The following is a 23,192-nucleotide window of genomic DNA, read 5'->3' on the forward strand; positions in this document are numbered from 1 at the left end:
GGGTTTATAATGTTCATGATGAGCCTGTCCCGTAAATAGACACTAGGTACAGGGTCTACAACACTCTACACTCTAAACGACATAATGTACAGAATGATATCAGACAGGGCTGGCATCAAGGCCTACTAAAAAAACGCAATATATGCTAGCCTAAATTTTACGGTTTTGGAGTTTTGACGGCCTCCGTGGCGCAGTGGTATGCGCGGTGGATTTACATGACGGAGGTCCTGGGTTCGATCCCCGGCTGGGCCGATTGAGATTTTCTTAATTGGTCTAGGTCTGGCTGGTGGGAGGCTTCCGCCGTGGCTAGTTACCACCCTACCGGCAAAGACGTACCGCCAAGCGATTTAGCGTTCCGGTACGATGCCGTGTAGAAACCGAAAGGGGTGTGGATTTTCATCCTCCTCCTAACAAGTTAGCCCGCTAACGCTTCCATCTTAGATTGCATCATCACTTACCATCAGGTGAGATTGTAGTCAAGGGCTAACTTGTAAAGAATAAAAATAAAAAAAATAATAATTTATCTATAAAATTTAAAAATCCATACCTTCAGTATAAAAATTAAAATCTAGCGGATTGAAGGCAAGAATACTAGCATTTCGGCATTAGATAGCCAGGTATACATATTTACGCAAAAATAAACTAGTCCTTCTGTCACCAGTCGAGGCAACTAGCTACAGTAAAATTAGTCGTTTATACTGTGTTGAACTGGGTACATGAAATGTCATGCCTTTAACAACAGTCTTTACGACTAATTCCAATAGTTCAATGGTTGGACCAATCCATAACCTCCCGATTTTGAGTACTGAGTTCTTAGTTATTAAGTTTTAATTTACAATATTTTTGTACTCGACTTATAATAATGATAATAATACCATATATATTAAGGTAAAATTATAATTTTCTTCTATCATAACTTTGTTTTATATTTAAAACTATGCGGTCACTGCAGCAGACTCGACGCCTCTAGAAGTATCTCTAATTAGGTCAACGCACAGCTTGATAACAATAATAAAGGAAACATTAATTAGTAGTCTCGACTCTCTACGTCTAGTCTACACAGCCCTTTGTTCGTGTTGGAGCAACATAGACCTATAAAATTATAATGTAATTTAAAACGCAACAAAACAAAACAGACTTCCTTGTTTATTTAATGTTGAAAGAGGAATGTTTATTGCATATTTTATAACTAGCGGACGCCTGCGACTTCGTCCGCTATTAGATCTCTTTAATCCGCTTCGCAAAATCCGTTTTAGCGGACGTCTACTACCTGTGAACTACATCCCTGCCAAATTTCAACTTTGTACATGAAGCAGTATGGAGATATCGCGATGAGTGACCTTTCATCCTACTAATATTATAAACGCGAAAGTTTGTATGGATGTTTGTTACTCTTTAACGCCGCAACTACTAAACCGATTTGGCTGAAATTTGGAATGAAAATAAATTTTACTCTGGATCTACACATAGGATCCCGGAAAATCCATGGTTCCCGAGGGATTTGTAAAAAACTAAATTTCATGCAGAAGAAGTCGCGGGTGTTCCTAGTATTTATGTATTAAGATTGCCGATTTGATGTTATCCCTTTATCCCGGATTTTCAGAAGTTTTATAGAAAATTATCTTAAAACTGTAATGGGGCCGGACTCATTACGGAGAGGTCATGGTTCGATCTCCGCCCGCTGCTGTAGTACCCACTCCTAATACTGTCTCTTCCGACTAGTTGGAGGGGATGAGAATATTGGTTATATTTAAAAAAAATCATGGCGAATATAAGATCCAAAAATACGACATAATGATAATGGTAACTAAATAATTATTATTTATGTAAGGGTATACCATGTATGTAGACTATATCCTATTGGCGCGTCTATCGACTGTCTGTGATCAGTGACGTTGACAGATGACACTATATTATATTTGTCAAATGTCATCTGTCACTTTGAAGAGGGAAAAAAGCGTGAAGTTTTTCGGTCGTTAGAGGTTATTTCTTTTTATTTGGAAACTATTTAATTACACCAAGACAAATAAGGAACATTTAATGTCGTTTTTCTGTTTTCAGGTGAGTTAATGTGTAATAATAATTCTGTTTTCAGAGCAACACATAGATTCATTTGTCTATTATAATACTAGCATCTTATATTTATGCTGTTTTTTTGGTAATTCTGGAGTATATTTGATTTGATAGTCAATAACGTTGATTAAATAGGAATTAGCTAATAAATATTCATTAAAATATGCAAAAGAAACAGTAACAGAACTTCAGCAACCCGTGTATCAGTAAGTAATAAATAAGTCGTCGTTCCGGTTCATCGCAATGTATACAGACCGCAAACATGTAGGTAACTCGCACGTTGTATATTGTATCCATCGATGTACAAGTGGCTGTATCACAACATCAAACAGAATGATTGACAGCTATCAGCGAATGCCATGAGAACCGCGCATTGACCTCAATACAAACCATATAAACTAACCACTCAGCTACACGTATGTATACAATACGATGCATCGGTTTATGATATTTTAAAAATATCTAGGTAAGGCGTCTTTTCGTGCTTAATTATTTATTTATACATATATAAATTAAGCCTAACCATGATGCAACACAAACCACAGTTGGTTTTAATGAGCACTGGTTATTTATTACATATACCTACAATATTAACAAAATTGAATAACAAACAAAAAGAGAAAAGAAAAAAAAAGAACAATCATTAGCGGGTAGTAAAATAAACAACAGAATTATTGACATCGTTATCGGACTGTTCAAATGGCCCACTACAGTTCGTGCGATGTAGCATGGTGCGCGTGACAGTTGCTTGTATGACGTTCATGATACGTATTATCGTGAATCGTGGTAAACTTTCAAGAGTGAAACCAACTGTCACGCGCACCATGCTACAGCGCAAGAACTGTAAAGGGTCAGGCCTCCTTTGTTACAGAACAGGAGAGATTAAGAGCCAAGAAGCACCAAGCTGCTTCACTGTGGGTTGATGGGCTTGTGATGATGATATTTAACTCAAGTAGGATTGACAGCATAACGTGCTCTCGTGCTGCTGAGAATTTCTCAGAAGAAAACTTCAATTTTTAATAACCCAATTCAGGACCCGAACCCAGGACCTCATGATCCAAAAACACATGGGTAACCATTGGACCAACGAGTCAAATAATCCCATTCGGATAACTACAATCTATACTAATATTACGAGTATATAGAGGTTAAGTTTTTAAAGTTGTAGGGGTAATCTCTGGATCTACTGAACCGATTTTGATAATTATTACACTAATACAAAGATACGTTGTTTGTGAGTGTCATAGGCTATATTTATCACAGTATTACCACAGGAACGGGAGCTACGCAGGTTAAACCGCAGGACGTCTGCTAGTAAATAAATAAATTGATACAAATTTTGTTAATGAACGAGAAACATCAAAACGCAAAAGATAGAAGGTGCACAATAAAACTCAAGTGCTAAGGCGTTCCCTCGTTAAATTCAATGGTACTATAATAAAGGAACATTATGGACTGAGAGCCTGTCATAGCCAGACTTACTTTGTATGAAGGTTTAAAGTTTTATTTATTTACTAGCGCACGCCCGCGACTTCGTCGGCGTGAAACTTGATGTAAACTTTCAACTACCTCTACCCTACTCCTACCCTACCCTACCCTTAGGGGTATAAAAAATAGATGTTGGCCTATTCTCATAGATACCGGATAAGCACAAAAAATTTCATCAAAATCGGTCAAGCCGTTTCGGAGGAGTGTGGCAACGAAAACTGTGACACGAGAATTTTATATATTAGATTTATTTGGACCACCAACAAAATTATATGAACACATACAAAATATTTTACAAATAAGGGTAGCTTAACACATATAATTTTATTTATACGTAGGTAGCCACATCATGCAAAAGTAAAGGTCGTTAGAATTTAAAGGCCAGCTGGTCCCTTGAAACCTGCTGCCTTCCATATTTACGACGGTTCAAACTTCACAACTGGCTACTATAATATTCACCTATGGTAGGAGCAAAGACTAAGCTAGCTGGCTTTTAGTCTTCATAAAATGAAGTATGTCTGGCCGTCGCAGTCTCTCAGTCCATTGTAAAAGCTGAAGCATTGATGTAATGTTAGCTTTCAAATAAGTTTAGATAGGAAATTACTTTCACCAGTAAAATCATCTCGCTGGCCGACAGCCAGGTCCGCATTTTCGGATATATTGAATTGTGCTCTTGAAAGGCAACGTTTTGTGATGATTGAAATTGAAAGCTGATCGGAAAGCATTCAATTTATGGGGCCATTATGACGTATTATAATATTTACAGAAAATAAATGAAAATAAAGTTGTTTCGTTTTTACCCGACTGCGACAGGAGGATTATTTGTATGTGTATGTCTGTGTATATTTCTTTCTGTTCTGTGACACTTGCATTTTAGAGGAATCGAGTTACTGAGATGTGTTATTAGATTACTGTTAGTTGTGAGAGTAAAACGAATATGGTTAACTAATTACATCAAAATAAATTTTGATTTTTAAAGAACAATTTTTCACGCAGTTACTTTGTTTTTTTTAAACAAGTATATAATTTTCTTTTTAATTAATTTTATTATTATGATTAATAATATTAATAGTAATACCTCATGCTTACCGATATACAGACCATGCTGATTGACGATAGAAATAAGCAAGTAAGTAGCGTAAGTAGTACTTACGTTAATAGAAAGAGGCCCTACTACTCACTTTTGCATACTCCAGTTATAACTCTAGTAATATACAGGATGTCCCGTAAATAGTACAACATACTCTACAGGTTGACAGCTAAATTAAATATCACGTATCTCAAACGGTGAAGGAAAACATCATGGGGAAACCTGCATGCCAGAGAATTTTCTTAATTCTCTGCGTGTGTGAAGTCTGCCAATTCGCATTGGGCCAGCGTGGCCTAACCCTACTCACTCTGAGAGGAGACTCGAGCTCAGCAGTGAGCCGAATATGGGTTGACAATGATATATAATAAAGCCTCATACAAATAAATCCTTTTACACATTATAAACCTTCATACACATAAACCCTTTTTCACAGTACTTTGCCGTTAAAGTTATCAATGACATATAAACCTCCATTCCCAATACAAAACACAAATAAAGAAAAGTCGATCAATAATACAAGGTACGCAAGAACAATAAATCGCATGTATTTTAGAAGTCTGTAACATTTGCCGTAGAAAAAAAAAGCATTAATATTACGCATAACGACCAATGGAGTCATAAAAACGCCAATCATATTTCAGCCATTCTTTTTTTTATGACAGGCGAAAGAGTTATGGTTATCGGCAATAAAATTTATATAGTTTTGTGATTTGAATAAAGACTGAACAAATAAACAGTTACTTCTATGTTACACTCATTTACATTATTTTTAATTATACGTAGAATAAGTAAAAAAAAAAACCGTCTTGTTCATACACTGATCTTTCCCATATTTATTTAAGCAGACGATCAAATCAGCTGATCAGCGTCGCATAGACGCTTTTGAGATGATTTTATACTATTAAATACGTCACTAGCGCGGCGAAACCGGCGAACCAATTATTAAATTGTCTTCATTTCATTAAGTTTCATTTGACGGCCTCCGTGACGCAGTGGTGTGCGCGTTGGATTTACAAAACGGAGGTCCTGGGTTCGATCCCCGGCTGGTCCGATTGAGATTTTCTTAATTGGTCCAGGTCTGGCTGGTGGGTGGCTTCGGCCGCGGTTAGTTACCACCCTACTGACAAAGACGTACCGCCAAGCGATTTAGCGTTCCGGTACGATGGTTTCTACAAACCAAAAAAGGGGTGTGGATTTTCATCCTTCTCCTAACAAATTAGCCCGCTTCCATCTTAGACTGCATCATCACTTACCATCAGGTAAGATTGTAGTCAAGGGCTAACTTGTAAAGAATAATAAAAAAAAAAAAGTTATGTAAACAAACAAATAATACCTAATTTTTTACTATGTCGAGTTGTGTGTTCAGGAAGTGTAAAAACATAAATAAATACTGCATTAACCTAAATACAAAATTGTGCATGTGCGCTCAGATAAAGTAGCTAATTTCGGGATAACACTTAATATGTTCTAAAACATTTTATGTGTTCTGTAGCTCTAGGACTATGCGGTTATCTATAAAAAACAAGTTATCCAACAATGTGCAAATCTTGTGTGTTATCGAGTTAGTGCGGTATCGATTGGCGGGTTGTTGCGCGACGGGTCGGCACGGCGACGTCCTTGGCCAAGCAGTCTCGTGTCTCCCCGCTTACGTCACGCCCCACCCCCGTGCCACGCGAACGGGTTAACTGTGACGTCACACCCACTACTAACATAGTTATAGACATTTTTGTCAAGACCTGTGTCTAATTTCGTAGTTCTCAAATGTAATACTAGATGGCGTTAGTAGTATGTTACCCCACGGCAACGTTTGATGTTACAATAATTATAAGTCAAATTTCAAATTGTGAATAAAGGCTTATACGTTCAGGGTATAATGCTGTTCATTTCCCACACCGAAAAGATGACCCTGTACAACCTTTATACCTAGCATACGACCAACGACATATCTCGTGAAGAGAAATAGACAAAATATCAAGCATTGCTTGATATTTCCATTTTCCAGGTCGAGCACTTTTCGTCTCAAATCAACATAGATAGACAAATTGTCCATTACATTACATCCATACATGCCGGGGCCATTATATTTACAAGATAAGTCGTTTGCCAGCATGTTAGGCCTACAGTGCAAAACTTCATTAATATAAAACTTAATAATCAGTAGTCAAGTGAGCTTGTTTTAGTTAGACTCTCGTCATAGGTTGTGGGTTATGACTAAAGAAGGCTAGACAAAATGGAAACTTTTTGTATTCTCTACAAGTTAGCCCTTGATTACAATCTCACCTGATGGTAAGTGATGATGCAATCTAAGATGAAAGCGGGCTAACATGTTAGGAGTAGGATAAAAATCCACACCTCCTTTCGGTTTCTACACGAATTCGTACCGGAACGCTAAATCGCTTGGCTTTGTCTTTGCCAGTAGGGTTATAACTAGCCTCCCACCAGTCAAAGGGTCTACCCACATCATCGACGGCATTTTAATAAATAAAAAGATCGCTTTCTATAGCTATCTATATCACTCAATATTATCGCCAACTCAAGAACTTTGTCCACGCCACTGCGCATTAAAGCATCAGTTGATATTCACGCCGCAAATTACGAATCAAACTCATTAAATCCGCTTGTATACGTTATATATCAAAGGGATAAATTATATTTGGGGTTAGTGGGTCGTGATTAAGATACTCTCGATTCCGCAGCAAACAAGGAGGCGGGGCAGACATTCATCACAAAGAGACGATGGGACCGTTCGGCAAACGCGTTCCCAATGCGAATGTTTGCATTCCGAACTTGTCAGACCGGATTTTGTGATTTCCAAGTACCGGCAACGTATTTCCTACAATTGGAACCGTTTAGCTACGACCTGATATTTGTTTGATGACACCGAACACTGTGTACATAATAGGGTAGTTGACTCCATATCAAATTTAATTTAGACAATACTAGCGGACGTCAGCGACTTCGTCCGCGTGAAACTCGATGTAAACTTTCAACTACCCCTACCCTACCTCTACCTTTTCCTGAATTTTCTTTGCTATAAACCTAACGGAGCCCGAGATCTTTCCAACGAATGCAAAACCGTGGAAATCGGGTCGTGCGTTCTGGAGTTATAGCGTCAGGAAGGAAAACACGACTTTTTATATAGTAGACTAGCGGACGCCCGCGACTTCGTCCGCGTGAAACTCGATGTAAACTTTCAACTACCCCTACCCAACTCTACCCCTACCCTCTATCTTACCCTACACTACCCCACCACTACCTTTTCCTGAATTTTTTGCTATAAACCTCACGGAGCCCGAGACCTTTCCAACGAATGCAAAACCGTGGAAACCGTGGTTCGCGCGTTCTGGAGTTATAGCGTCAGGAAGGAAAACCCGACTTATAGTAGATTAATTTCGCATAGTGCATGGAACAAGGGTCCCAAATATATCGATGTTAATTAATAAAAGTTAAGGATTTCCTAGACAACTTAATTAAAAAAAATCATGAATCATCATCGTCAAGAAACAATTGAAATATCACCTAAGTAGTCGGTAAGATTAGGTACTCGAAAACAAAACCTATATTATATGCTCCTAGCTGAAAATCAGCGCTGTATGTTTTTTTGCATACAGCAACATGCTGAGCTGGGACCTTTTTCTAGGTACAGGTTTCTTTTTCCACATATCGCAGGGTATTTATTATTCTAAGATAATTGTGATGTGTGGCATAATGGTAGCAATAAAGATATTTTCTTTCTTTATTTATTTTCTTTATGTTGCTCCCTGCTAAATTTAATTCACCAATGAAAACCGCATGAAAACTCAAGCCGAAGTTGGAAGCTTTTAATTTTCATGGTAGAAGTAAGGTAAAGAGGAATCAGAAATAAGGAGATCCCCAGACGAACTAAAGTCACTGACATAGCTCAGCAAGTCGCGAAGCTGAAGTCGCATGACGGACGTTGAGGTCCCAAGGTGCTGGAATGACGACCCCGCATCGGAAAGCGCAGTGTTGGTCGACCCCCCACTAGGTGGACCGAAGACATCAAGCGGGTAGCAGGGAGCCACTGGATGCTGGCGGCTCGAGACCGTTTTGTTTGGAAGTCCATGCAAGAGGCCTATGTCCAACAGTGGACGTCTATCGGCTGATAATGATGAAGATAAACCTACTTTATTTATCTATTTAATCTGAAGATTAGATCGATAAATAAAATAGGTATTCAAGATAACAATAAAAACAAAGACAGCGCATGATTATTCATACAAATTTTCTACGTAGCAGGAACTCGCTAATCGGACAAGTTTTATCGTGTACAAAAAATGACAGATAAAAAAATAGCAGTGCAGTGGTACTGGTTGGTCCTATTTGAAGCATCGTGACATCCTTGAAATAATCTTATAATGTTCGCTTCACACGGCAACGCTAAAACTGCACAAACCGAGTGCGCAATCCATTTGTGCAGTTCTATTGACCGTGTGTACGAAAATTGGCACTTGGTGCACTATAAACGTTCGATGAACTTGCAAACGGACTGCGCAGTCCGTTTGTACCGAGCATAGAAGCCAACACTGGCCATCTAATGATTACGATTATGAAAAACCGGACAAGTGCGAGTCGTATTTTATAGATACTTTAAATATAGACTATATTTTTATGATTTAAATAGCGGGCGCCCGCGACTTCGTTCGCGTGGATTAAAGTTTTTCACAAATCCCGTGGGAACCATGGATTATTCAGGGATTAAAAGTAGCCTATGTGTTAATCCAGAGTAAAATTTCATTTCATTTCAAATTTCAGCCAAAAAATAGACAAAGTTTCATACAAACTTTCATCCCCCTGGGGGCAGAATTGATCAAAATCCTACGGATGCCTACGTCATAACATCTATCTGCATGCCAAATTTCAGCCCGATCCGTCCAGTGGTTTGGGCTATGCGTTGATAGACCACTATGTCAGTCAGTCACCTTTGAGTTTTATATATTTAGATTACAAATGTACAGTTTTCAGATTTTTGCCTATACGCTGGTGTTTCAGACTCTGACTTCAATTTAATTCTTATTCTTAAGCGGAAAAACCAAATTCGCTTCCCGCCGCCGTCTGCACGTTTTAAACCACCTAATGTCAGCCACTGACGATCAAGTAATCTCACATGCCTGCAGCACTAACATCTTGTCGTTCGATAAAACTGATCGTGTGTTGGTCGCGATCGGCATGATCGTCAGTGGCTGACATAACGATTTTTAATGCGGTTTTCAACAATAGATAGAGATTCAACGCGGACGAAGTTGAGAAAAGGGTGCTTCAGACGTAAAGCTGGTTGTGTGTGTAGAACAATTTTCTGTAAATAAATTCCTTGTCTCGACGATGTAGTTGTTGACCTATTTGTATTTCCTCATAGCAGTAATTAACTCATTATAATTTGTAATTAACAACCTCCCCACAAATAACCCCAAGCTACGGTAAGATATCATTATTCATACCTAATTAATTTATTAACAAGGAGCCCCATAATTAGTCGAGTCAACGTATTAATTTTACCATAATATTAACATTGCAAATTGAGCATATTATAATCTAGATATTTGTGTATATTAAAAAAAAACAATAACATATTAGATATCAATACTATGAAAAGGGGATTTGGAGCTAAGATCTACCCTGTACTGGGCAGTTAAAAATATCATCGATAAAACAATAAAAACTGTATAATTATCTATTGAGGCTAATCTCAGAAATAACAAAACAAATGATATACGCGTCCAACAGAAAAGTTTTATCGAAAGTACTAATTTTTTTAATCTCTCGAGATTAATTTGATACGACACTTGATAACAATAAACTCGCCGTACACTACAAACGAAATAAAATGCTTTCAGAACAAAAATATCCATTTCCAGTGTCACCATTGCGGTTAGCGGACGAGTTTTGTCTAGAACAATGAAAATGGCGTCGGGTGATACTCATATACTGGAACAGGGTTATTCTGTAACTATGTTTTTGTGTAACTCTCTCCGTCTAACACGATACTATAGAAAGAGAAAGATACAGGTGAATTCGAAACTCGCACTAGCGAGTTATACAGGATGCTCGGGAGTATTTCCCATAACTTCAAGGTGTTGACGAGTCCACTTATAAGAGCCAAACTGCATCACTACATAGTATAAAATAAAGTCGCTTTCTCTGTCCCTATGTACGCTTAAATGTTTAAAACTACGCAACGGATTTTGTTGCGTTTTTTAATAGATAGAGTGATTAAAGAGGAAGGTATGTATGTATAATAACATATATGGTGCCCGCGGGATATGTGAAGCTGAAATCCACGCGGACGAAGTCGCAAGCATCCGCTAGTAACTAATATTTTTTTAACTAAAAAAAAAATAAATAATGTTTTCATACAAAGTAATTAAAATAATTTCGACTATCCATGTAACACACGCCTTTATCTATCCTAGTATTTTAAAATACGTACCTAAAACTTGGCTACGTCATAATTATAAGGATGCGTATATGGGACTCATTTTAAGATCTATTTACAAAAGAAATATTATTTTCCACGGAAATATTATTTTTAGAACATTTTTAATTTATTTTCGGTAAAGAATATAACCTCAGAGTTGTGGGAAATACTCCCCAGCACCCTGTATAACATTGTTACAGAATAGCCCAACAGGATGTGGCCTGGCGGTGCGTCGACCGCGGCGCAACGAACTTTACTACGGTCCCATAGGAATTGTCGGCGATCGGGGTAAACCGCCGAGCAGGAGAAATGGCGGGGGACCGTGTCACAGGAAAGTGCTAAGTCGTAAACATCGCTTTATAATGCCACCATATTTGCGATATTCTACGTCCGGTGTAAGCAGAAAGCCGCTGGTTTCAGACCACTCAAGACCGTTGTTTTGAAATCCTTATAAAATGTCGAGCTGTGGACATCCAACGGCTGATATCATAATGATGATGATGGCATTCGCTGCGCAATCTTTTTTTACTCCTTGCGTAAATAGAGGGATGTTGTAAAAGTCTGATGTGTCTATCTGTATGCGGCATCGCAGCTTCTAAACGAATAGAGCGCTTTTTTGCTGTGCTGATTGAGTTGATTCTTGGTTAAAATAAATAGTTTAGAAAAATCTATTCAGGCGTTTGAATTATCAACATCTCCATCTAGCGTGTGCGAGACACATAGATGTTATATCTATGATCAAGTCATTTCCTACTTCATCATTAACAACCCTCTAACAACAAATCTCAGAAAAAGAGGGGTTAGGTCCACCACGTTTGGCATTGGCAGACTTCACACACCTAGAGAATTAAGAAGTTTCCTACTTAACAAAAATGTTTTACTAATTTTAAACAGATCCGACTGATGATGTAAGATTTGGTGTACAATAAGCCTGCGGGATGCATTTCCACAGAAACTACGTCAGATTTAGCGCGTTTGGGATCTTAAGAATAGTCTCAATGAGTAGGCGTTAACTCGGTATGTTATGATCGAGGCCATGTAAACATGCAATATGCAGCATGTTAAATGATTTAAAGAGGTTACTTTTGTGTCGGGGGTCACTTGAACGTTTTGATTTTGTCTTGTTAAAGCCGGCCACAGACGGTCAAGTAGCATCTGAAGATAAGTTAAAACGTTAAATAAAAGCATTTAATGCCAGCCTTAGTCGAAATCGAGGAGTAAAAGATTAGCTTAGTATGGTATGGTATGGAAGATTGACATATTTTGCCGATGCCACTGGATTGTGTGTGTGTGAATGGGATTAGGGAAAAGAGATAATTAACGCCAGCCACATACTGTCATATACACAACGCCGTCTGCAGCGCTCATAAGGCAGTGAAAAAATATCGAAATGGTTGGTTATTCGTGCCTCTTATCGATATATATTGTTCAATGCCCACGTCCCTACGCGCGCTGCAGACAGCGCTGAATACTTGACCATGTGGCCGGTGTTATATGATTTTAATTAACGTTATACTAAGCTTTTTTATGGCTTGCGCTTGACTACAATCTTGCCTAATGGAAAGCAATGATGAGGTCTAAGATGAACCGCGCTTGCCTAGAAGATATTCACTCTTGCCTTGGAGTTTATAAAAATATCTTCAATAATATATAAGTAATACCTTATCTTCAGATGTAAGTAGTAGCTTCTGATAGAAGCATGTCGAGCGAGAAACAGTAGAGAGTTTTAGTAGATGTAACCCCAGACGAGAAAAAGTAGCAATTCCAAAAAATATAATTTACAAGCCCAGCAGGAAGCGGAATGGCCTAGTTACAGAGTTTGTTAACTATATTTATTCACGGCGTCGGTACATATAACGTAATAATGGGGATGATGACTAGGTTTGAATATATTGATTTTTATGATACATTTGGGTAAATAGGGTCAATATTAACTAATTTATACATAAAAAGCAAAGATTGTCTGGATATTTGCAAAATAAATGAGATTATAAAATTTCAAAAACTATTAAAAATAATTTATCGTAATAAGATGAAAACTCATACAGTTTTAGCTTTCTTACATTAAATGTGACATTTTTTAATATAGGAACTATAAGCATAAACGCACAAATAACAAAGATATTAGTAATTTTGTTTGAACGCGCATACAAATCTAACGATCATTACATTGCCTATGACGTCATTATTTCGAGCCATTTTGTATGGGGCGTTTTTCAGGGATCCGCGGTAGCGCCGCAAATCTGACTCTTTAAATCCCTGTAGCTCCGAAAGTAATGATCGCAGATACCCTGTTCCTTTTACAAAATTGCTTTACTATTAGTATACTCCTAATTTATATACAATTTAAAAAACTGTCATCATCCCTATTACTGAACCATCTATGTAGAACACTAATTAAAATATTTTTTTATTATTATCGAGTAAATTACTAATTAAATATTGAAAGCAGGCAAGAAATTTTACTAATAATACCTAATTGCTACAAAATCAAAAAATAATGTCTATGAGTTGACTAGCATAGGTACGCCACACGACTTCGCCCGCTTGAAAATCCATAAACCTCTTATCTTCCATTTTTACATAATGTGCAATTTTCTTACGTATTTTTTTATGTTTTTCGAAATATTAAAAAAATGTTACTTCTTGACAATTTAGCATTCGATTACTGATCGATGGATATTATTCGATTATACTGATCGATGGATAATTGAAATCGTACAGAAGTTTGGTAGCTTAATTGTTATAAACCTACAATCAAATCTTTCCCTCTATAGATACGTAAATATGAATTAGTTACTTGCCCTGATTTATTGAGTATTGAGTGTCTCAGACGAGATTATTGGAGTCCTTTGTGTCGTTATCGGTCATTGAGTTATATGTACTACGTACTAGAGAAGCTATTCATTCGCAACATTAACATTAAGTATTTACTACGTGTACAGCGCTAAACTTTGGTCAAGTCTATCCACATTTTTCAAATATACAGCGGTAGATAGCTTGTAGAATATTGTTCTGTTGCGACTAAAGCGCCATGTACTAACCTAGTAACCAAGGAAACAGATTCTACATATAACACGACTAGATAGGAAGAAACTATGAAGTGCAGCGCCGCACTTTAACACGATTTTTTTTTCTCTTTATACCCGTAATATTACTTTATCACTCGAATATTAATCATCTCTGACTAGAACATTGACGTCGTTTGAGTCATTAGCAGCTTACGCGTTTCCTAAGTAGCTACCAAAAACTATAAAATGCGGCTATATCGCCGCAGTAAACAGCGTGTCTTCTCTAGTACGTATAACTCAATGTTATCGGTTGAGTTGGTGCGCGCTCATTCAGATGTCTGGCCAGGGTCGTATGGACCAACGCATTGTTTTCTACAGGGGGCACTAACCTATGTGTGCCGATTACTTTCTACTGATAAAAATATTGTTAAAATTGATATAATAGTTTCGGGATCTATAAACGAATAATCAAAAATATCTTTGTTTTCATACTTGTAACATTACTGTACACTGGCAGTGATTCATAGAGTATTGAGAGTCTCGCACGAGATAATGGCGTCGCTTGTGTCGTTGCGTTTCTTATGCGTAGCAAAAACTGTGCGGCTATATCGCCGCAATCAACGGCGTGTCTTCTCTAGTACATATAACTCAATGTTATCGGTCGAGTTGGTGCGCTCATTGAGATGTCCCGCCAGTCGCCAGGGTCGTATGGACCAACGCATTGTTCCCTGCAGGGGGCACTAACCCATGTGCGCCGATTAGATACGCGCCGGGATATGACGGGTAAACATGCCGCGTAAACACACGTTTACGAAACATCGCGCGTGATAACAATCATCTGGCGAACGTGACCGAAATACATACACGCGCATCGTTTCTTATTAAACGGAATGTTTTTGTAGTTGAAATATTTTATAAACAAATAGATTGTTCGCAGATTTGTGACTTATGTTAAACAGAACTCTATTAGCATATGATACAATAGAAACAGTAATCTCGTTTGTGTGTTTTTGATATAAAATACTTTGTGTAGACTGGTTGTTAGATACAAAACGATCTATTTGTGTACATTGCTAGATAAACTACAGTTTCAGTGGACTGTAAAGTCGTGTATTAATCATGTGCAGTACGATCTACCAATAGGTGTATTTTATATTTAAGTGACAAAAAAAAATCAAAAACGTTCTATGTTCTGTATGGCTGTATGTTTTGGAATTTCCTGCAAAAATGTTTTCTGCAGGCCTATGTCCTGCAGTGGATGTCCACCGGCTGATATGATGATGATGATGAAAATAATTTTCAAACGATGATCATTTGTTGTTAGTACAAGTAGGCGAAACTATATTGTATAAACTGGATGGTAGACTAATAGACTATCTACTTACTCGTATGTAGACTGGTTAGTAGACTGGCTGTTAGATACAAAACGATCCATTTATGTTCATTGCTAGATAAACAGTTTCAGTGGACTGTAAATTGGAGTATCAATCGGTGGCAGTGCTATCAACCAATAAGTGCAATTTCTATTTAACCGACATTAAAAAAAAAATAACGTTCTACGTTCTGTATGGCTGTATGTATTTTTACATTTAATTAATGTAACGAGTTTTATAAAACGAGCACAGCGTTCAGTTCCTGTTAGTTGAGGAAAGTGTCGCAAATGAAGTGTGGGGCCACCCGGCCGGCTATTGTGGGCGCGCTATTGTTTGAGATCACAACGCATTGTTGAAATGCTCTGTGGAGCAAACACGGGGCGTCTGCGACCAGATAAGCGGAACAAATTCAATAGAGCTGAAACCTGTGACGGCGAGATACTCCTCATCTATACTAATATTATAAAGAGGTAAAGTTTTTTTTTTAAATTCTCTACAAGCTACCCCTTGACTACAATCTCAGCTGATGGTATGTGATGATGCAATCTAAATTGGAAGCGGGATAACTTGTTAGGAAGAGGATGAAAATCCACACCCCTTTCGGTTTCTACACGACATGGTACCGGAACGCTAAATTCCGCTTGGCGGTACGTCTCTGTCGGTAGGGTGGTAACTAGCCATGGCCGAAGCCTCCCACCAGCCAGACCTGGACCAATTAAGAAAATCTCAATCGACCCGCGGAACAAATTCAATAGAGGTGAAACCTGTGACGGTAAGATACTCCTCATCTATACTAATACTATAAAGAGGTAAAGTTTGTGGGATTGTAGGGGGGTAAAATCTGGATCTACTGAATCGACTTTGAAAAGTTATTTACCGGATAAGCGGAAAAAATTTAATTGAGGTGAAACCTGTGACGGTAAGATACTCCTCATCTATACTAATATTATAAAGAGGTAAAGTTTGTGGAATTGTAGGGGGGTAAAATCTGGATCTACTGAATTGACTTTGAAAGGTTATTTACCAGATAAGCGGAACAAATTCAATTGAGGTGAAACCTGTGACGGTGAGATACTTCTCATCCACACTAATATTATAAAGAGGTAAAGTTTGTGGAATCGTAGGGGGGGTAATCTCTGGATATACTGAATCGATTTTGAAAACTCATTTACCACTAGAAAAGCACGTTATTTTTATAATGTCATAGGCTATATTTTATCCCCGTAGGTATTCCCACGGGAACGGGAACTATTTTAATTAATAAAAGAAAGAAAACATTGTCAGTTCATGTTCCTACCATCCATAGATAGGAGTTTGGGTTATGAGTTTGTTACGTTGTTAAAGAGTTTATTTTTGCGACTACGCCTCATTGCACAAAAAACCCTCGTGCTGCAAAGGTCCCCATTACATGACAGTGGCGTAAATAACCGTTATGTAAAGACATAAACAGGCTGCTATTTTAAGCCAACGGGCGTCTACGTGGACATAGGCTTTCTACAAAAACTTGGAAGTTCACGTCCTCTTACCGCCTATAAACAGTGACGATATTTGTAGTTTATTAATATGAAATTGATAAAACATTCAAATAATATTTCACAAGGGAGTTCAAATAATAATCGCATTTAAGCGGAAGGCATATTAAATGCCGAGAGCGCCCCAGACAAGCGCCTCATTGGCGCCGCGGTCTAGCGGTCTTGTTAACTTTATGTGTTTAGTAGTAGACGTAGTAAACCATAGATATAATATGTATAACTTACCGTCTCACTCGGTAGTAAACATTAACTTTACTACATGTATTGTGTGGTAGACTACTCTACTACTATAGATATGTAACGTCCTTACAAAATCACCGCAAAAAGTGATCCGAAATTAGCTACTCCACTGAGCGCACACATGCACAATTTCGTGTTTACTTACATTATACATGGTGCTTGGAAGTATTTCCCATAACTCCAGAGTTATATTCTTTAACAGAAATTAATTCAAAGTGTTCCAAAATTAATATTTTCGGAGTAAATAATATTTCTCTTGTAAATAGATCTTAAAATGTGTCCCATATACGCATCCTTATAATAATGACGTATTTGCAACGTTGTCGCTTTGTTACCTAAAGGCGTGTGTTACATGGATAGTCGGTATTATTTTAATAACTTTGTATGTAAACATAATTATTTTTTTTTGTAGTTTAAATAAATATTCGTTATGCAGTTCGGTTCCTATAAGTGGTCTCATTAGTATCTTGAAGATATGGGAAATACTCCCAGGCATCCTGTATATTAAAGTATATATATTTTTACACTTCCTGAACACACAACTCGACAGTTTGGCCCATCTCTAGTATAAAATATCGCTGCCTCAACCTCTTAATACTACTCCGACTTTGCAAATATGTTCTTTTGCCTTTAAAGATATTCGAAGAAGCTTGGAAATACCCCTTTCCTCATAATGTTACAGTTTTAGAAAGTACGTACGCGTATTAGAAACGAGGAAAAGTCTCCCATGAATAACACAAGGATGCAAACATCATCCTACGATTGAAGTTTCCAAGTTTCGCATAAAAAGCAAAGACCGCCAGCTCTCAAAATGTGTAATGTCACCCTTTATCTGTGACGAGGTATTTCCGTAGTTTTTGTCAACGCTTTCGTTTTTTTTCACCCAGATGGGAAAACCGTTCATTGCTGCACTGAGACTTAAAACATGTTGGACATTCCCTAGGAAGTCCGGTGTATTGTTGCAATCATTTGTGGTTTGCATTTAAGATTTTTTTATCTATTAGGTAGGTAATAGCAGTAGGTGATATTTGAAATTGCAAAGAAGGACACAAGAGGAGAGGAAGGCCGAAGAAGAGTGTGAAAGAGGATATGTTTAAGTTTTGTAGAAGGAGTGGATGATAAATTGACGAATGATAGAAACGAGTGCAAGAGACTGATATATTTTGCCTCAAGTAGGATAAGGTCAAGAATATGATGATGAGCAGTAGTTCAAATTCCCAGCTAACCTGATACCTAATTGTGACTACGTATAGCTCTCTCTTTCAATCCATTGCAACGAAAGAAAGAGCGATATTTCAGGTACAGCACTATTGGTTGACAAAGATTCATGGTTAGGCCACAGAAAATATATGTACAAGGTTAGGCTTAAGTAATTTCAATATGTATTTTGTAGATTAATAAATATTAAAAAAAAATGTCATTTTGTCTTGGTTCGTTAGTTCCATAATTTTGTCCGTGAGTATCACATACCTTCACTTTGATAACGTGATATCTCGAGGCTACTTTTTAATATTTTTCGTTTTTAAGTAATTATACTCGTATTGTAAAACTTGAAAAACACATTAATTTTGACACGTTATTGAAGCGTGCGAAGCGAATAGTGTGGCGGAATTTTTTTTCTAGACCCTATATAAACTAAAGTTATCTCTCACCTGGAACATATCTGTGTCAGGATCCTCGGTGTACTCCACGATGACCGCCTGGCTGCGGCTGAGCGTGTAGGAGATGGAGTGTTGGCTGGCGTCGAGGATGGCCTTGCTGCTGTGCGGCGTCTTCACCACGTAGTGCTTGGAGCGGCGCACGCCGTTGGCAGCCGGTCGCCGGTACAGCACGAACTTGCTGCGGCGCCGCCCGCGCTCGCCCGCCGGGAGGAAACCATTGTATCTGCAAAAATATATATGTCGGAGATAGATAATAATAATCTTACATTAATTAGAGTAACTTAATAATAAGTTTTGACGGCCTCCGTGGCGCAGTGGTATTCGCGGTGGATTTACAAAACGGAGATCCTGGCTCCGATCCGCGGCTGGGCAGATTGAGATTTTCTTAATTTGTCCAGGTCTGGCTGGTGGGAGGTTTCGGCCGTGGCTAGTTACCACCCTACCGGCAAAGACGTACCGCCAAGCGATTTAGCGTTCCGGTACGATGCCGTGTAGAAACCGATAGGGATGTGGATTTTCATCCTCCTCCTAACAAGTTAGCCCGCTCCCATCTTAGACTGCATCATCACTTACCATCGGGTGAGATTGTAGTCAAGGGCTAACTTGTAAAGAATAAAAAAAAAAGAGTAACTAATTTAATAGCGATAACTGTTAGAAACGTATCTATCAGTTGTTTGTCTGTGGACATCTGTCAGTTGACGATCTCGGAGAAAGCGAGACGCGGTAGTTCTTAGGTTTATCCAGTTGAACACTTGTGTTAGTTCGAGACGGTTCGGTAGTGAGTCAGTGGTAAGTTAATACTAGTAGTAACCTACCACTGACTCACTACTAGTAGTAAGGCCTTTGCATTGTTAGTTACTTGGCTGGGAGCCAACACGAGCGGAGAATGGGGAGTATTAGTATACTGTGAAAGACGTCTTTAACCCAACTGGATCGGTTACAAGTGCGACATTCGCTGGTGGCTGACTCCTTGCCATACGATAGTTAATCCTGGTTTACATCTGATAGTATCAGCGCTGTACTTGATCAAGTGAATACTACGGCTTCTCCGTTATCAGAAGTAGTATTTAGTCTGCTCCGCCGACATCAGAAGTGGGATTTAGTTCAAATCCACGTTATATGTATATATGTACCTATTTGAGATCCCCTTAAAATGTCAACTGCTGAGGACTGACAGGAGAACTGCGGGTCGCTCGGCAATAAATGTGCTGTGACTTACGCCGGAGCACAGGAGGTCAAAATTTATTTCAAGTAGGCTCAGTTTACAAGCACTTTGAAACGTCAGTTGACTATTTGTAAAGAATTTTTGAAAGAGCCGACAAGAAACTCAACAGTTGCTCAATTAAAAAATCATACATTACGTATTATAATTAACAATTGATAACATCATTACAATTTCTTATAGTTTTACTTCCTGTTTGAAGGTGGAAGCTGATCTAATGGTACCTGTGTGAAGGTGGATGCTAATCCAATGGCCTCTACCTTTATAATTAAGGAATTCATTAATGATGTAGTAAATTTGACTAAGTAAATGTTTCTAACACATTGCTTAAACTTATGCATTGGCAGGTCCATAATTCCTGTTATAAAAGAGTACCTACAGTAAGAACGCCTTTCCTATATGTAGTACGGTCTAGCCCTGTACTAAACAATGAGTTAAGTTTGACGGCCTCCGTGGCGCAGTGGTATGCACGGTGGATTTACAAAACGGAGGTCCTGGGTTCGATTCCCAGCTGGGCAGATTGAGATTTTCTTAATTGGTCCAGGTCTGGCTGGTGGGAGGCTTCGGCCGTGGCTAGTTGCCACCCTACCGGTAAAGACGTACCGCCAAGCAATTTAGCGTTCCGGTACGATGTCGTGTAGAAACCGAAAGGAGTGTAGATTTTCAACCTCCTCCTACCAAGTTAGCCCGCTTCCATCTTAGGCTGCATCATCACTTACCATCAGGTGAGATTGAAGTCACACAGTAAAAAAAAAAAAGTTTACAAGACTAAACTAATCAAAGCGAAAATCTATAAATATAAAGAGGTCTGGCTAATCAATTAGGCGCAGTAAAAAATGGGGTGTGCTAAAATAAATCCAATTCAGTATTCAAAGCCGGCGTGCGTGCGAGCCCGCGCCGCCCGTAACCGTACGTAATTTAATTACCGGCTAAAATCATAGCCACTAATGCATTATTAGTTCAGCCGTCGACAACCTTTTATTCCTAATCTAAATCTAACATTGACTTTGAATATTTTTATTCTATCTATCAATTAATAAACGTATGTTGAGTAAATAAAATTTAATTTTAAACCACGTTTGTTTCTAGTAGGCTTAGTAGTTAGTTACAAGCACTTTTAAAACGTAATGTTTCTCTTCCCTTAGTAAATAATTTTCTGAATATTTCAAGTGGTAAATCCCGGATAAAATCTTATCCGACCGGTAATTAAAATGCATCATCATGTACGAGTATCCTATCCTGACCTGATCCATTAAAACAATTGTATTTTGAATAAGTATAAATAAAAGGCTTTATTACTATTACTATCCCGAGTCTCCTTTTATTGTGTGAATGATAATGTTCTACAACATTTATGTATTTTGTCCAAATCTAGACGATTATATTATATTTGTCTGTAATAAATAAACGTTGCCCAATAACCTAGTCTAGATTTAAAAAAATTGAAATCCATTATATGTTTTTTTAATGATAATTCTCATACATTTGAACACCAAGTATCAATCATTGATAAAACATCCACGTAGTTATAAGTTTACATCTACAGAAAGTATTTATTATACAGATATGTAGAAGTGAAATATTTGTAGAGATTTGCATGATGCGAGTCAAGTGTTAATGAATATAATGACGCCTGCGATGTTGGCCGCAATAATTACCTCAGCGCCGAAGGTTGAGTACGCCTGCATTCAACGTTAGACGAGCGGCGTAACATCACTATAACAGCGCTATAACGTTTAATTAAAATTTTAAAGCATCATCCTGTGTACAAAAATAGTTCGAACAAATTTTATTCGTTTGCTGTCTTTCATGTGTAAATTATTAAATTACAATTTTATTAAATAAGCAACATCATCATTTCTTTTATATCAATCGTTGAATGTCCACTGTTGGACATAGGCCTCTTGGAAGATTTCTATACACCAAGGTTTTGAGTCGCCAGTATACGGTCGCCTTCTTAATTTCGTCGGTCCACCTGTTGGGGTCACCCTGGTGTGCACAAGATTTTTAACTATGTATATATATAACATTTTGTTTGTATCGTGCCTACGATACAAACAAAATGTAATAAAGAATGAAAACCGCAATGTATACAGCAGTTTTGAAGTAGTGCTGTTACAATATAATTTGAGGAACTTGGTCCCTTGCAAAAGATGAATTGAAATTAAAAAAATCTTCTAAAAAAGGGGAGGATTTGAACTTACGTACAACAATTCAAGATGATATGCTAGGAAAACTATAAAATAAATCAACAATATTTTTGCGTTGCATTTCAACTTAACCGGATGTCGACTACGTACGTGCCAAAGACAGTAGTCGGTCGACGCGTCGAGTGATGTCATGCGCCGTAAGTTTTTGTTGAGTTATAATAACAACGTGGGACAGTAACGGTATTTCTTGCCTCTGTTCTGGCTTCTTATTCACTTCTGAACGAACACTATTATTGCTCTATGTTTACAGTATAAAAATCTTACAGTAGTGCAACTCAATCAAGATCGCAATGTTGAATATTGTGCCTATTGCAATCTTTGTGGATTTTTATTACAATTTAAATACCGAGTGGATTCTTCAAAAATACCAGATTTCGAAAGCGATAAAGGTAAATAGATCTAAAATTGCGTAAACGCTATAAATAGTGTAAGTACGGCAGTGGTCTTTTTACAGCCATGGGGAATCGGAATTCGTAGAAGAGAAAATTGGGAACAGTCTAGTTGGGTTAACGGTTAAAGCGTGGAGCTCTTATTAATATTATACGACTACTTAGAAGTCATTGGCCAGCTTATTACGAGCAATCACTATAAAATCCTTTTAAGAGCCTTTCTAGTTAAAAGTAGCTTAAATAACTGTAATTTAACTGCTGTAAATCATTCATCATCCAGTTTAAATATGTAGATGTCTTTCTTAACAAACTACCTATCTACTGCAAATACTGGACGCAGTTACAAAAAAATTGAATCACGTATTAATGACAATACATATTGGTTGCCAATCTGTACAATTGATACACTGTAATGGTGGTGGGTAAGAAATGTTACAATGTCGATCCGTTCGTCGCATGGGAAGCCGAGC

The 23,192-nt window shown here is 37.9% G+C and overlaps 1 protein-coding gene across 2 annotated transcripts in view; it reads right to left on the reverse strand.

Annotated features, from left to right (window-relative positions):
* LOC112058371 (protein pellino) overlaps positions 1-23,192 on the reverse strand; it is a 97,633-nt gene that overhangs the window by 42,257 nt on the left and 32,184 nt on the right. For both annotated transcript variants that reach the window (XM_052888147.1, XM_024099150.2), the window contains exon 3: positions 18,893-19,124. In XM_052888147.1, the coding sequence (XP_052744107.1) occupies positions 18,893-19,124 (232 nt within the window). The remainder of the gene's footprint in view (positions 1-18,892; positions 19,125-23,192) is intronic.

The sequence above is a fragment of the Bicyclus anynana genome, chromosome 21 (assembly GCF_947172395.1).
Source record: "Bicyclus anynana chromosome 21, ilBicAnyn1.1, whole genome shotgun sequence".
Classification (NCBI taxonomy): domain Eukaryota; kingdom Metazoa; phylum Arthropoda; class Insecta; order Lepidoptera; family Nymphalidae; genus Bicyclus; species Bicyclus anynana.